The sequence below is a fragment of the Oncorhynchus clarkii genome, chromosome 27 (assembly GCF_045791955.1).
Source record: "Oncorhynchus clarkii lewisi isolate Uvic-CL-2024 chromosome 27, UVic_Ocla_1.0, whole genome shotgun sequence".
NCBI classification, from domain to species: Eukaryota; Metazoa; Chordata; class Actinopteri; order Salmoniformes; family Salmonidae; genus Oncorhynchus; species Oncorhynchus clarkii.
Window position 1 is genome coordinate 15,555,547 of NC_092173.1, and position 16,075 is coordinate 15,571,621.

The 16,075-nt window shown below is 43.1% G+C and overlaps 1 protein-coding gene across 1 annotated transcript; it reads left to right on the forward strand.

The window, feature by feature from the left end:
• Positions 1-875: 875 nt before the first annotated feature.
• On the forward strand, positions 876-9,945 carry LOC139385432 (olfactory receptor 1500-like). Its single transcript, XM_071130483.1, has 4 exons — positions 876-892; positions 1,438-1,544; positions 9,164-9,451; positions 9,752-9,945. Exons 1-4 carry the CDS (start codon positions 876-878, stop codon positions 9,943-9,945), a joined length of 606 nt encoding a protein of 201 aa, XP_070986584.1.
• The last annotated feature ends 6,130 nt before the right edge of the window (positions 9,946-16,075 follow it).

Genomic DNA, 16,075 nt, shown 5'->3' on the forward strand with positions numbered 1-16,075 from the left:
CACTGCGGTGCAGTCGATGTGGATAGGGGCATGCTCCTTCTGCAGTTTCCTGAAATCCACAATGAGCTCCTTAGCTTTGTTGATGTTGAGGAAGAGGTTATTTCCATGACACCACTCTTCCAGGGCCCTCACCTCCACTCAATAGGCAGTCTCATGGGTGAACAGGGAGTACAGGATGGGGCTGATCACGCACCCTTGTGGGGCCCCTGTGTTGAGGATCAGCAAAGTGGAGGTGTTGTTTCCTACCTTCACCACCTGGGGGCGTCCCGTCAGGAAATGCAGGACCCAGTTACACCGGGTGGGGTTCAGACCCAGGGCTGCAAGCTTAATGTTGAGCATGGAGGGTACTATGGTGTTGAAGGCTGAGCTATTGTCAATGAACAGAATTCTTACATAGGTATTCCTCTTGTCCAGATGGGATATGGCAGTGTGCAGTGTGATGGCGATTGCATCATTTCTGGATCTATTGGGGAGGTATGCAAATTGAAATGTGTATAGGGTGTCAGGTAAGGTAAAGGTGATATGGTCCTTAACTAGCCTCTCAAAGCACTTCATGATGACAGAAGTGGGTGCTACGGGGCGATAGTCATTTAGTTCAGTCACCTTCCTTTGGTACAGGAACAATGGTGGACATCTTGAAGCAAGTGGGGACAGTAGACTGGGATAGGGAGAGATTGAATATGTCCGTAAACACTCCAGTCAGCTGGTCTGTGCGCCTGGGCCGGGCAGCCTTGAGAGAATTAACACGCTTAAATGTCTTACTCATGTCGGCCATGCAGAATGAGAGCCCACAGTCCTTGGGAGCGGGCCACGTCGGTGGCACTGTGTTATCCTCAAAGCGGGTGAAGAAGGTGTTCAGCTTGTCCGGGAGCAAGATGTCGGTGTCCGCGACGTAGCTGGTTGTCCCTTTGCAATCCATGATTGTCTGTAGACCCTGCCTCATACATCTGAGCTATTGAGCCATTGAATTGCGACTTTGTCTCTGTACTGACGATTTGCCTGTTGCTTGATATACGGAAAGAATAACTACACTGTTTGTATTCAATCATAATCCCAGTCACCTTGCTATGGTTAAATGCGATGGTTCCCACTTCAGTTTTGTTCGAATGCTGAATCTATCCACAGATTCTTCCTGATGAACTCCATGACAATTGAATTCTTTGTGTCATTGGAGTTTAAGTAAACACACTGCTGTATACTGGGTTTTTTCTTCCTTTAAAAGGTATAAAAGGTCAGGGATGTGACAGTACTTTAGTGCGGAATAGCCCACTGACACAGAACATACAGTAGACCTATGTCCACACAACGGCAGTCTGGAGAAAGATATCAGGTGATCTAGACTTAAATCCGGTATATATTTTTATATACTTTTATCGGTACTATTAGGAAAATGGAGAACTCAACACAATTTGCATAATTTATACTAGCTGGATATAGTGACAGTGGACAACTAAAGTACTTGTATTTCATTATATTAACTGTCCTATACGTCTCCATAGTTTTTGCGAACACAGTGCTTATTGTGGTTATATGTATGGAGAGGAGCCTTCATGAATCCATGTATCTGTTTCTGTGCAGTTTGTTTGTAAATGACTTGTATGGTACCACTGGTTTGTTTCCTGCTCTCATGATTCATTTGGTTTCAGATGACCATACAGTTTCCACTGGGTACTGTTACATACAGATATTTGTCTTGTACACATATGAAACTATTGAATTCAGCAATTTAGCAGCGATGTCCTATGACAGGTACCTTGCTATATGTTATCCACTACAGTATAACAACATCATGACACCCAGCAGGGTGTGTATTTTAATTTGTGTAAGATTGTTGTACTCTTTTGCTAAAAGCATCAAAACACTGTCTTTAACCATTCATTTGGGATTGTGTGTTAACGTCATAGACAAAAGGGTATTGTGACAACTACCTGGTAGTTAAACTTGCCTGTTCAACTTCAGACACGACAGTTAATAAGATCTATGGACTCTGTGGTATTGTTTTGACTGTCGCTGTCCCTTTAATTACTGTCACGTTCTGACCTCTATTTCCTTTGTTTTTGTATTTATTTAGTATGGTCAGGGCGTGAGTTGGGTGGGCAGTCTATGTTTGTTTTTCTATGTTTTGGGTCAGTTCTATGTTTTCGGCCTAGTATGGTTCTCAATCAGAGGCAGGTGTCATTAGTTGTCTCTGATTGAGAATCATACTTAGGTAGCCTGGGTTTCACTGTTTGTTTGTGGGTGATTGTTCCTGTCACTGTGTTTGGTGTCACAGGATAGGACTGTTTTGCGTTTTCACATTTCTTGTTTTGTTAGTTTGTTCATGTGTAGCGATTTATTAAAACATGAATAACCACCACGCTGCGCTTTGGTCCGCTTCTCTTCCTCCTACAGACGAACGCCGTTACAGAATCACCCACCACAACAGGACCAAGCGGTGTGGTAATGGGCAAAGGAGAAAGCAGCAGCAGGAGCAGCGCGAGGAGGATTGGACATGGGAGGACGAATTAGACGGTAAAGGACCTTGGGCTCAGCCAGGAGAATATCGCCGCCCCAAGGAAGAACGGGAGGCGGCGAAAGCGGAGAGGCGCTGGTATGAGGAGGCAGCGCGGCGTCGTGGATGGAAGCCCGGGAGTCAGCCCCAAAAATTTCTTGGGGGGGGGCTAACAGGGAGTATGGCTACGCCAGGTAGGAGACCTGAGCCAACTTCCTGTGGTTACCGGGGGGCTAGAGAGACCGGGCAGGCACCGTGTTATGCTGTGGAGCGCACGGTGTCCCCAGTGCGGGTGCACAGCCCGGTGCGGTACATTCCAGCTCCGCGTATCGGCCGGGCTAGAGTGGGCATCGAGCCAAGTGCCATGAAGCCGGCTCTACGCATCTGGTCTCCAGTGCGTCTCCTTGGGCCGGCTTACATGGCACCAGCCTTGCGCACGGTGTCCCCGGTTCGCCTGCATAGCCCAGTGCGGGCTATTCCACCTCGCCGCACTGGCAGGGCGACCGGGACCATTCAACCGGGTAAGGTTGGGCAGGCTCGGTGCTCAAGAGCTCCAGTGCGCCTGCACGGCCCGGTCTATCCGTCACCACCTCCACACCCCAGCCCTCCGGTGGCAGCTCCCCGTACCAGGCTGTCTCTCCGGCCCATCCGTCCAGAGCCTTCCTCCTCTCCAGCGCTGCCGGAGTCTCCCGCCTCTCCGGCGCTACCAGAGCCTTCCTCTCCAGCTCTGCCGGAGCCTCCCGCCTGTCCGGCGCCTCTGCCGGAGCCTCCCGCCTGTCCGGCGCCTCTGCCGGAGCCTCCCGCCTGTCCGGCGCCTCTGCCGGAGCCTCCCGCCTGTCCGGCGCCTCTGCCGGAGCCTCCCGCCTGTCCGGCGCCTCTGCCGGAGCCTCCCGCCTGTCCGGCGCCTCTGCCGGAGCCTCCCGCCTGTCCGGCGCCTCTGCCGGAGCCTCCCGCCTGTCCGGCGTCTCTGCCGGAGCCTCCCGTCTGCCCAGCGCCAGCGCCGCCCGTCTGCCCAGCGCCGCCAGTGCCGCCCGTCTGCCCAGCGCCGCCAGTGCCGCCCGTCTGCCAGGAGCCGCCAATGCCGCCCGTCTGCCAGGAGCCGCCAATGCCGCCCGTCAGCCAGGGGCCGCCAGTGCCGCCCGTCAGCCAGGGGCCGCCAGTGCCGCCCGTCAGCCAGGGGCCGCCAGTGCCGCCAGTCAGCCAGGGGCCGCCAGTGCCGCCAGTCAGCCAGGGGCCGCCAGTGCCGCCAGTCAGCCAGGGGCCGCCAGTCAGCCAGGGGCCGCCAGTGCCGCCAGTCAACCAGGGGCCGCCAGTCAGCCAGGGGCCGCCAGTGCCGCCAGTCAGCCAGGGGCCGCTAGAGCCCCTCTGTCCCGAGCAGCTGTCCCTCTGTCCCGAGCAGCTGTCCCTCTGTCCCGATCAGCTGTCCCTCTGTCTCGAGCAGCTGTCCCTCTGTCCCGAGCAGCTGTCCCTCTGTCCCGAGCAGTTGTCCCTCTGTCCCGAGCAGCTGCTTCACCTCTGTCCCGAGCTGCCCCTCTGTCCCAAGCAGCCCCTCTGTCCAGTGGGGTCATTGAGAGGGGTGGGCATGGTGAGTAAGCCACGGAGGCGGACAATAAGGCGGACTGAGACAATGGTGAAGTGGGGTCCGCGTCCCGCGCCAGAGCCGCCACCGCGGACAGACGCCCACCCAGACCCTCCCCTATAGGTCAAGGTTTTGCGGCCGGAGTCCGCACCTTTGGGGGGGGGGTACTGTCACGTTCTGACCTCTATTTCCTTTGTTTTTGTATTTATTTAGTATGGTCAGGGCGTGAGTTGGGTGGGCAGTCTATGTTTGTTTTTCTATGTTTTGGGTCAGTTCTATGTTTTCGGCCTAGTATGGTTCTCAATCAGAGGCAGGTGTCATTAGTTGTCTCTGATTGAGAATCATACTTAGGTAGCCTGGGTTTCACTGTTTGTTTGTGGGTGATTGTTCCTGTCACTGTGTTTGGTGTCACAGGATAGGACTGTTTTGCGTTTTCACATTTCTTGTTTTGTTAGTTTGTTCATGTGTAGCGATTTATTAAAACATGAATAACCACCACGCTGCGCTTTGGTCCGCTTCTCTTCCTCCTACAGACGAACGCCGTTACAATTACTATGTGTTCATCGAGACCAGACAGAAAGCTTTCAGCACCTGAATTCCTCATCTGGCCTCGCTGCTCAACTTCTCTTTCAGATGTTTCTTAACTCTGCTCCAGAGTAGATTTGATAGCCCTATGAAAAATGTTCCAACTGTACACACTATTTTATTGGTGTACTATCTCATGTGCCAGCCACTTTTAAATCCTATTGTGTTTGGAGTTAGGATGGCTAAAATCATACATGCTTGTAATAACATACTACCTGTAGGTCTGTACCCTAAAACATAAGCTAAGCATTAATATGACCTGTCCTGATTGTTCAATTTTTGTGATGTTGACTTGTGTGTAAAACATTTTCTGATTTGTTTAATATTGTCATTGGCGTTTTATTCACTTTCTGATCTCCATTGACTATCTGTCCCTCAAAGAATTTACTTTAAAATGCACTTCCTTGTCTACAAATCCCTGAATGGAATCGGACCCGCCAACCTGTAAGACCTACTCTTCCCCTATGAACATCCAAGTACCCTACATTTATGCCACGCCAAGCTGCTCCATGCCAGAAGGACCTGTATTAACACAGTGGTGGAACGTTTATTTTGCTCCCACGCAACACACCTTTGGACTTCCCTTCCTGACAATCTCAGGGCTACTCAGACTGTTTGAGCCTTTAAAGCAGGCCTTAAGACTCATCTCTATAAACCTTCCTTTCCTTCTAGACTTTGATTGTTGCTTTCATGATTTGGTTACAGTATATATGTTTTGTACTATTGTTTTAGTACATTTTTTATTTCATGCACTTTGAGATTACAATGTTATAATGAAAAGCACTTTACAAATGTACTAAATTATTATTTAAATAAAAACAACAGCAGTTGCTAAGTTTGAATTCCTTACTTAAATTTACAGTTTTGCCAGAGGCTGCTGTATCTAAGTATGTAACAAATCTAGAAATGCTAAACTGTCTGGATCGATACACTAGATGTAAATGTGTAAAAAGTAAGCCTACGTTATAGCCCAACTGGCACCCTTACATAGTTTGCTTATGGAAAATAAGCCCTGTAGGATACATATAAGCCTGGGGATTGTTTGACATTTTGAGAGAGAAATCTAAGGAAATACAGATCTCAAACTAAATTCTGCCTGAGATCTGGATGCATGTCATGTTTTCTGAGGGACAACTGTTCTATGTAACATGATATCTGTGTGCCAGCTATCTGACAGATTAACAGCTTTGGTATTCCTAAGAAATAATAAGAGTCATACCAGAAAGGCAACTAACTACCAGGGACACAAGAGAAACTTGTTGTCTAATATGGATTGCTTATTCTCTCCTAACAAATCCCAGATAATTCCTTGATAATAACAAGAGGGACCTGTTGCCTGATTTGGACATCTTACTCTGTTATTATTGAGAAATCGGAGTACCAGATACACAATTTACATTTGAGTAGTTTAGCAGACACTCGTATCGAGAGCGACTTACAGTTAGTGTATTCATCTTAAAATAGCTAGATGGGACAACCACAGTCATGAGTGAACAGGGAGTACAGGAGGGGGCTGGTCACGCACCCCTGAGGGGCCCCTGTGTTGAAGATCAGCGTGGTGGATGTGTTGTTACCTACCCTTACCGTCAGGAATTCCAGGATCCAGTTGCAGAGGGAGGTGTTTAGTCCCAGGGTCCTGAGCTTATTGATGAGCTTGCTGTTGAACGCTGAGCTGTAGTCAATGAATAGCATTCTCACATAGGTGTTCCTTTTATCCAGGTGGGAAAGGGCAGTGTGGAGTGCAATGGAGATTGCATCATCTGTGGATCTGTTGGGGCGGTATGCAAATTGGAGTGGTTCTAGGGTTTCTGGGATGGTGGTGTTTATGTGAGCCATGACCGGCCTTTCAAAGCACTTCATGGCTACAGATGTGAGTGCTACAGGTCAGTAGTTATTTAGCAGGTTACCTTAGTGTCCTTGGGCACAGGCACTATGATGGTCTGCTTAAAACATGTTGGTATTACAGACTCGGACAATTGAAAATGTCAGTGATGACACCTGCTAGTTGGTCAGTGCATGCTCGCAGTACACATACTGGTAATCCGTCGGGACCTGCGGCCTTGTAAATGTTGACCTGTCTAAAGGTCTTACTCACATCGGCTGCGGAGAGTGTGATCACACGGTCTTCCGGTACAGCTGGTGCTCTCATGCATATTTCAGTGTTATTTGCCTCAAAGCGAGCACAGAAGTAGTTTAGCTCATCTGGTAGACTCGTGTCACTGGGCTGCTCTCGGTTGTGCTTCCCTTTGTAGTCTGTAATGATTTGCAAGACCTGCCACATAAGATGAGCGTCAGCCGGTGTAGTATGACTCGATTTTAGTCCTGCATTGACGCTTTGCCTGTTTGATGGTTCGTCGGAGGGCATAGCGGGATTTCTTATAAGCTTTCGGGTTAGAGTCCCTCTCCTTGAAAGTGGCAGCTCTAGTCTTTAGCTCAGTGCGGATGCTGCCTGTAATCCAAGGCTTCTGGTGGGAACAATGTTTAAAAATAAATAAATACATATTTCACCTTTATTTATTATTTATTTATATCACCTTTAATGTCATCCATGCACTTATTGATGAAGCCAATGACAGATGTGATGTACTCCTCAATGCCATTGGAGGAGTCCCGGAATATATTCCAGTCTGTGCTAAGAAAACAGTCCTGTAGCTTAGCATCTGCTTCATCTGCCCACTTTTTTATTGATCTAGTCACTGGTGCTAGCAGGAATCAGGAGGATGGAATTATGGTCAGATTTGCCAAATGGAGGGCGAGGGAGAGCTTTGTATGCATCTCTGTGGATGGAGTATAGGTGGTCCAGAGTTATTTTCCCTCTGGATACACATTTAACATGCTGATAGAAAATAGGTAAAACTGATTTAAGTTTCCATTTAAGTCCCCGGCTACTAGGAGCGCCTTCTCTGGGTGAATGTTTTCTTGTTTGCTTATGGTGGAATACAGCTCATTCAATGCTATCTTAGTGCCAGTCTCTGACTGTGGTGGTATGTAAACAGCTACAAAGAATACAGATGAAAACTCTCTCGGTAGGTAGTGTGGTCTGCAGCTTATCATGAGAAACTATACCTCAGGAAAGCAACAGCTCGAGACTTCCTTAGATATCATGCACCAGCTGTTGTTTACAAAAATACATAGACCACCACCCCTTTTCTTACCCGACGTCCAGACGTCGCTGTTCTATCCTGCCGGTACATCGTATAACCAGCCAGCTGTATGTTATCGTTGTTCAGCCACGACTCAGTGAAGCATAAGATGTTACAGTTTTTAATGTCCCGTTGGCAGTTTAATATTCCACGTAACTCGTCAATTTTATTGACCAAAGATTGCACATTTGCTAGCAGAATTGAGGGAAGTGGGGGTTTCGACTTCTCAGCAGGCAGCCCGCTCTCTGTGCCTCTCTTTCTCCATCTCCTTTTCACGCAGATCATGGGGCTCGGGGCCTGTTCCCGAGCGAGCCATATATCCTCCGCCTCGGGCTCGTCAGAGTTGTGAAAGATGAAAAAGGTTTCTGCTAGTCCGTGGTGAGTTATCAACATTATGTACAAGATGAGTAAAAAAATAAGTTACAAACAATGCAGCTAAACCAACAAAAAACACAATCGGTTGGGGGTACGTAAAACATCTGCCTTCTGCTCCAGCGCCATCTTACCTAACGTTATACTAACATTATACTGCGACCAGACGCCCTCTTATGGTCCCAATGTTAATGTCATGTTTTAATGTTCCTACAATGTTCTCAGAACATCAGTGGGATAACGTCTCGCTGAAACCCTTAAAGCGGCATTTCCCAAACTTTAACATGGGGACACCAAGGGGTGCACGTTTTGTTTTTTGCCCTAGCACTACACAGCTGATTCAAATAATCATCAAGCTTTTATTATCTGAATAAGCTATGTAGTGCTATGGCAAAATAATGCTTGTGCACCCCTTGGGGTCCCCAGTACAGAGTTTGCTAAACTCTGCCTGAAATGGACCTAATGGGAACATTGCATAATGACCTCAAGACATCCCCTGTTTGCTGGGTTAATACATAAATAGATTAAATAGAATCAAATGAGTTGCTTGTCATAAACTCAATATAGTTCCATCTCTATGGAGTAGTTACATGTTGACACTGAAACTAGAATCCCATGTGATCATACACTATGATATATTTAGAGGCCAGAAGGACAAGTTATTGGAGCAGAATCCCTCTCTCAAGCAAGAAGACATTTCCTGGAGACAGCTTTCTGAGCCTAAATATTTCTCCATATCCTCATCTTCACTCTTGAATTCATTCACCTCCATACCCACTGAAGCCTTGTAAGGACTAAGAAGTTTTGCATTGACCAGAGGAAGAAAATTAGCAAAAGCTATGGAGAACTCAACCCAAGTCAATTTATTTTATCTTTTTGGCTTACAAGAGACATTTAACAACAAATCAATATATTTTAGCTTGTCTCTTATCACATACCTTCTCATCATCACTGTGAATCTGACTCTGATCATAACAATTATTCAGGTGAAAGTTCTCCATGAGCCCATGTATATCTTTCTGTGTAGTTTATGTGTCAATGGATTGTATGGAACTGCTGGTTTCTACCCCAAGTTGTTACTGGACCTTCAGTCAGATGTTCAGGTGATATCTTATGGTGGATGTTTCACTCAAGCCTATGTCATATACACATCTGTCATGTGTGAAATTTCTACTCTAACAGTGATGTCTTACGACAGGTATGTGGCAATATGCAGACCACTACTATATCATACCATTGTGACATCTTTAACTGTTAGAAAGTTACTCTTATTTTCTTGGTGTTATCCTTTATTTATATCACTAATAGCACTTAGTTTAACAGTCAGACTTCCTTTGTGTGGATCTCGCATTGATAAGATCTTCTGTGACAATCCGTCAATACTGAAACATGCATGTTTACCCATAACCATCAACCAGATTTTGAACAGATGTATGATATTGGTTCATATTTTACAGATACTTTTCATTGTATTTTCTTACTGTCAGATTGTAAGGACTTGTGTAACGTCAGCTAAGGGAAGGATTAAGTTCACACAGACATGTGTGCCACATTTAATAACAATATTTATGTTCATCACAGTGACCCTGTTTGACAATTTGCAAGGGTGGAATAATGTAAATATTACACTAAATATGCGTAATGCAATGGCCGTACAATTCCTTGTTATACCACCTGTCTTTAACCCTCTCATATATGGACTTAACCTCAAGCAGATTCGAAGAGCAGTTTTTAGAAAGTGTAATGCACATAAAATCATTGATATGAGACATTAGTTACGTGATCCTACACAACAGGGAGATTTCCTGATCTCAGAAGCAAGGATAAATGGCGCCTTGGTCAAGAGTAGTCTTTTCTTTCGACCAATCGATTTGTCTAAATTTTAAAACATGTATTTCTCCATATCCTCATCTCACATCCTAGTTGCCTATTTATCTTACCATTTCTACCAACCTGCGAGACAGTTAAGATTTTCATCTGGACATATTCGTGGAACAGTTTCATTTAATTTATAATAGTCTTTGTATCTAAAAAGCATTGTCTGTTGTTAATCTACATTCTACAATATAAATATAAATTAAAATGATACATATCTAAAAGTAACTTTTATTGCCACTGTCAACTATGTAAAAATAGCCGACATAAAGCCAACACATAAAAACAATGCATCCTGCATGCAGAAAATATACCGATACAATTAAATATCCTATAAATCACATTGGCTATCCATGGCCTGTCTGCAATCATCTCGAAACACTGTATCAACTATCAACTGGGTCAGGTATTTTATGACGTTTCCACTGGATCAGAGCATTACACTTTTCCCTTTCATGCCGAGTGGTTATCAAAAGAGATGGAAATATTGTTCAAAAACTTTGTGGAACTCTTGTCTTTCTTAACAGATTCTAATAACAGACTTTGTTTCCTTGCTGTTTGAGGTTGAGAAGAATTCCTTTGAGAAGCTCCACAGCTCATCATCAGTGGTGGTGAGATTAGACATTCAGAAATACTTTGGATATATATAATGGGCACATTTATAGGCCTACATTTGCACGCAGGCCAGGTAGATTAGTCATACTTCTATATGCGTAATCAGGTGTGAGTCCTTACTTAATAAAAACATTGATAGGAGAGTTTCAAACAAAAAACTATGAACAAAATGATAAAACTCATAAATGGAATTAAATGAACAAAAACTTGTTTCTCACAATATAGCATAGGTTGTGAGTTCTGCAATACAAATATCCACTCCGACATTGAGACGGCGAATTACCGAAACCAAAATAAACATTGCAGATTAGAAATATTGTGAATTAACGGTAAATGTAGGCTCCTACTGGTGATATTTGTCATGGGGTATTGATAGAGGTGGCAAACAATGCACACAATGAAGTTATGCAACAATGAATATGGAGGAAGAGAGCCACAATCCCCATATTCTTGAATGGTGGCCTCCCCGCAGCCTCTTCAATGGATTAATCCACAGAGACAGGCGCAAATCAGATAGGTGTCTCGTGGTAAAAAAATCTATATTTTGTGACTGACTTTAAAAAAATATTTTCATTACAGACCCCATTTGTCATACAGTATTCCATTCCATTCCATAAGTAACCCAGACCTTATCAAAGGTTAACAGTATACTCTTAATCTAGTAATAAATCAAATCTAGTGATACATAATTTGACATTTCTGCCATCCATTATGACATTGTGGGAGGATAACCAACCTTCCAATTAATGGCAATGCATTTCTTAGTTGCTATACATGCTATGGTTACATAGTTTCTTATTTTAATATCAACATTTCTAAGCAAACAAAAACAGGGAAAGTGAGAATCTATAGACATGCTGAGACAAAAGAACATAGTCTGCCAGAATGTAGCCAACTCAGATGAGGCATGACAAAGAATTGCCTTGGTGTACATTTATACATTATATTATCCAAGAATAGAATCAATGGTTCAATAATTGAAATTACCATTATTCCCAGATCTCAGACTGTAGCCTACCCATAAACTCAAGATGGATCTTTGTATCTATTGACTGATTGTATTAATATACTGCAAAAGTCACCTGCGCTCTAAAGACTGGCCTTCCCTTGCTGTCTGATCCTGCTAAGACATGATGAGCATAGTGTTGTGTACTGACTGTGCACTATAACAGTGAAGCTGGTAGAGCTGTTTATACAGTGTCAGTGTGAAAAATAGGGAATTATATAGGAAAACTGACAGATCAATAACGTTACATTGCTATAATGACTCTAATAAAAACTCACATTGCGCTGTCAAAAAACATCAGAATATTGGTCTTCCATCCTTTGGCTGCTGGTTCCATTAGATACACATTTTTTTTTAGGTTATTAAGTATTATTAAGCATCTATGTGCTTATGACCAGGCCTCCTCAGTGTGTCTCTCAAAATAAGTGAATATTCACAACCACTTTGGAAGAAAATTCATTGTTGCATTGATGCAATAAGAATAATATGCATGTAGGTAGTATGGTTGAATGTAGGCTACACATTTAGAGAGATATAATGTGCATGAACAAGATATAAGAAATACCGAACAGAAATATCACATCACTACATTTTTAGAAATCCAAGATTAACGTATATTACATATTCATATTCTGACAAGTCGAAATGATGTATTTTTTTTTTTTTACAGTTTTATGGTGGTATGAATGATTGTTTTAGAAATGGCACAGAGTAGGCTATGTATAGCTTCAGCCAGTAAATCAAATGATTTACACTTGTTATTGGACAAACCTTGAGTTGGATTGACATATTGACTAGCCAACCATTGATTGTAGCTTTGTTGGCCCTTCCCTCCCTGATGTAGTGGTAGTGTTATGATTTTTTTCTTCTAGCACAACAGGATGTAAAATAGCCTACTATACAGAGCTACATTGTTGCAGTATCGGGTTCAACGGAAGTGCAAAATTCAATAACAGACACCTCAAACTAGTTTTAACTATTTTATTTCAGTGCCAGGGGTAGTTACCTCTGTTTTGCAACAATGTTTATTTTGCAACAATAGAGTGTCACATAGCTTTCAGTTGTCCTGAATTGTTGATACACCTTAGTTTTCTCAAGATTAAGTGTAGAACTTTATATCACCTACAGATGTATCAAAATACACTTTTTACATTTAATAACAAAATATATACTATATTTAATTAATTGTTTTTCTCCCACTGTAAAATTTGTAAAATAAAAAAATGTATCGTCCACAATATACAAATATCTTGTTCTGTACTGCAATGACAATCTTTTGTGTTCTATCTTCATAGTTGATTGAATTTACAGCAGGTGAAATAATAAAGAAATACAGATCATTTCACCCCAATTTGGTGTGATATATGATTCAATATCAAATCTGCTGTGGAACAGCTCAAATTAACAAGCAAGTATAACATTTTTTAAAGTTACTACATGTGGGAAGCATGTTGTCATCGCTTCAGTTTGTCCAGATTTGGTTACATTTAGGAAAACTGCAATGATTATTGTGTAAGAATAGATTCTAATAATGTTTATAGTTAACGTACAAGATATCTGAACATGCCAATTTCCCTATTGCGTATTTGTGACAAAGCTTTTTGATGACACACAGTTCAAGCCAAAGTTTAATACATTGGTTGAAATTGTCTTTATTTTTATTCTCCTAGCAGATAGATCAAGCTTGAGAAGCTAACACCACTTTACATATTCTTGACCTTATCATAATTTTCACTCTCAGGTCACAGGTCAACATAGAACATCAACAATATGTGTTTGTGGTATCTTTCCGCTGCAGCCAACTTCTTGTTAGGCCCAGTTCAATATTGTTGCATCATTCACATCAGACCAGTCTGAAGGGAGGCCATTAAGACTAATGCCACTGTAAACCTCCCTGGGACTAACCCTTCAACTGGCCTAACAAGAGACAAGAGACGGTAACCAAGGCCTACCTTTATTGTTGTTTCATTCTCTCTGATCTCACAGGTAGGTGTTGCTGTAAGGTTGTCAAGGGAATTGAGAGATACAGTGGACTAATGACCTGTTTTCTGAAGACTGATGGCCAAACAAATACAGTACACATGTTTTCCTGCTCAATGGACCAGCTTCTACATACCCTAAGGCATGAGGATAATGAACAGGCCTCCAAGTCGTTACTTAACATCCCAATGTCTCTGCGTTTCTATGTGGTATGCACTATGTTATATCTCAAACACACAATATTACATATAATGTTTTACCTTCCCTTGAAGAACTTCCCAGATAAATAGAGTGCATTTCAAAACACTGAAATCCCAAATGAGTTGTCTTTGAAATGATTGCAATTTCCAGCAAAACTAAAACAAGTGGCCATCTGTCAAGTTGGGGCGGCAGGGTAGCCTAGTGGTTAGAGCGTTAGACTAGTAACTGGAACGTTGCAAGTTCAAACCCCTGAGCTGACAAGGTACAAATCTGTCGTTCTGCCCCTGAACAGGCAGTTAACCCACAGGCTGTCATTGTAAATAAGAATTTGTTCTTAACTGACTTGCCTGGTTAAATAAAAAAAAAGTTGCAGGCATGTGTTTCAGTCAGCCCTTAGTCAGGCCTGTGTACTACAAGTGTAGGATCTTTGAAAAATAAATATTGACAAATTATTTGATAAAATGTAGAATTTGGCCTTTATAATAACACATTCATAAATGTCCAAAAAGACAATCCAAAAATAAATCACAACGAATAAGGTTTTGAAGTGTCAGGTATATATCTAGGAGATATAAAATAGCTATTTTTTTTTTTTTGGACACATGTTTAACCCCTTATTTTTGTTGGCACAAAACTACCTCCGCACTTCCATTATTTTGTATGGGTTACCTTCAGATGAGTCCCGTGACACTGAGCAAAACAGAGACGCCATCGAGTTCATGAGAGTCTCCCCTTTCCATATTGGGGTCATATTAGTATGTACAGTGGTTCCTCCTTTAAAAGTTGCGTCATACTGCGGCACACCCTGCCTGCTGCTGCAGCATTCTGTGGCACGTCATTTAATTCTCAGCCATTTCTTCTGTTTCTGCAAGTTATTGCTAGTTTGCCACCAGGGGGCATCTTTGAGACGCATTTGATAGTGTTCCGTATTGGCATTACCAGATAATTTAAAACCATTTTTGTAATAACATAGTAGATGGGATTGATTTTAAGAAATTTGGCTTAATTAATTTGATTAATATTATGGTGTTTCCATTCAGAGAAATATTGTCAGTTTGTAAAATCAGACAGTTGTGCTCTCAGAGCGCATACTGGACATTCGAGCAGAGGAGTTGGGTTGATTTGAGTGTTCTGGCCTTACAACGGAAGTCAAGCACCCAAGTTAACAATGGCTAGCTACTTCCAGACACAAATGAGACCACTCTGACCATTTACTGACACCGGCCATATTCAACGGGTGCTGAGGGCTCATAAAGGAATTATTCTGCGCTCTGGTACACTCAGACGAGTGTGCTCTGAAATCTGTGTAGATAGTAGGCTGGACACATGACATTTTTAACAACGTTCTTTTCTGATAAAAAAAAGAGTTCATTACATCCGCCGTGGAGCCCAGTTTCATAATATGACCATATTTCCCAGGTGCTTGCTGTCGTTTTGAAGTAATCACGAAAAAACAGGCCTTATTTTAGTTTATTTTTCACACTGCCAGCTTCTATTAGATCTACTGAGCACTGTGGCACCAACTCGCCTTCCGAACATTCTCTTCCAAGCTTATTGTTCAATGTCACAATGCCTGCTTCGCTATTGTTGGCAATGAGACCTGCTCACATTGTTTTATAGTTCAAATGTAAACAACAAAATGTAAACAACAAAAATAATATTGGAACTCTGCGGTCTTCCCATTGTTTCCTATGGTGTAAATATAGGCATGTCTGTCTATTTCACCAAATATCTCGCAATGTGTATATTTTGATTTGTTTCAAGTTGGGTGTAACCGGTGTGAAATGGCTAGCTAGTTAGCAGAGTGCGCGCTAATAGCGTTTCAATCGGTGACATCACTCACTCTGAGACCTTGAAGTAGTTGTTCCCCTTGCTCTGTAAGGGCCGTGGCATTTGTGGAGCGATGGTTAATGACGCTTCGAGGGTGGCTGTTGTCTATGTGTGTAGAGGGGCCCTGGTTCCAGCCCAGGTAGGAGCGAGGAGAGGGATGGAAGCAAAACTGTTACACGGTCACCATTTCAATCAGGAATCTCCTCTTTGTCATTATGTAAGTCTGGGCAGCGAGCTCGTTTGTCATCGATCGCTAGACCAGAAATAGTCCAAAGTTTTTATTTTTTTCAGAACACAGACAAGCACAGTCGACACCATCGAGGGGTGGATGTTTACTTTCTACACAAGTCGTTTTTTTCCAGTTTCGTACGACGAACAGATTGTAGTGGTAAAATAAA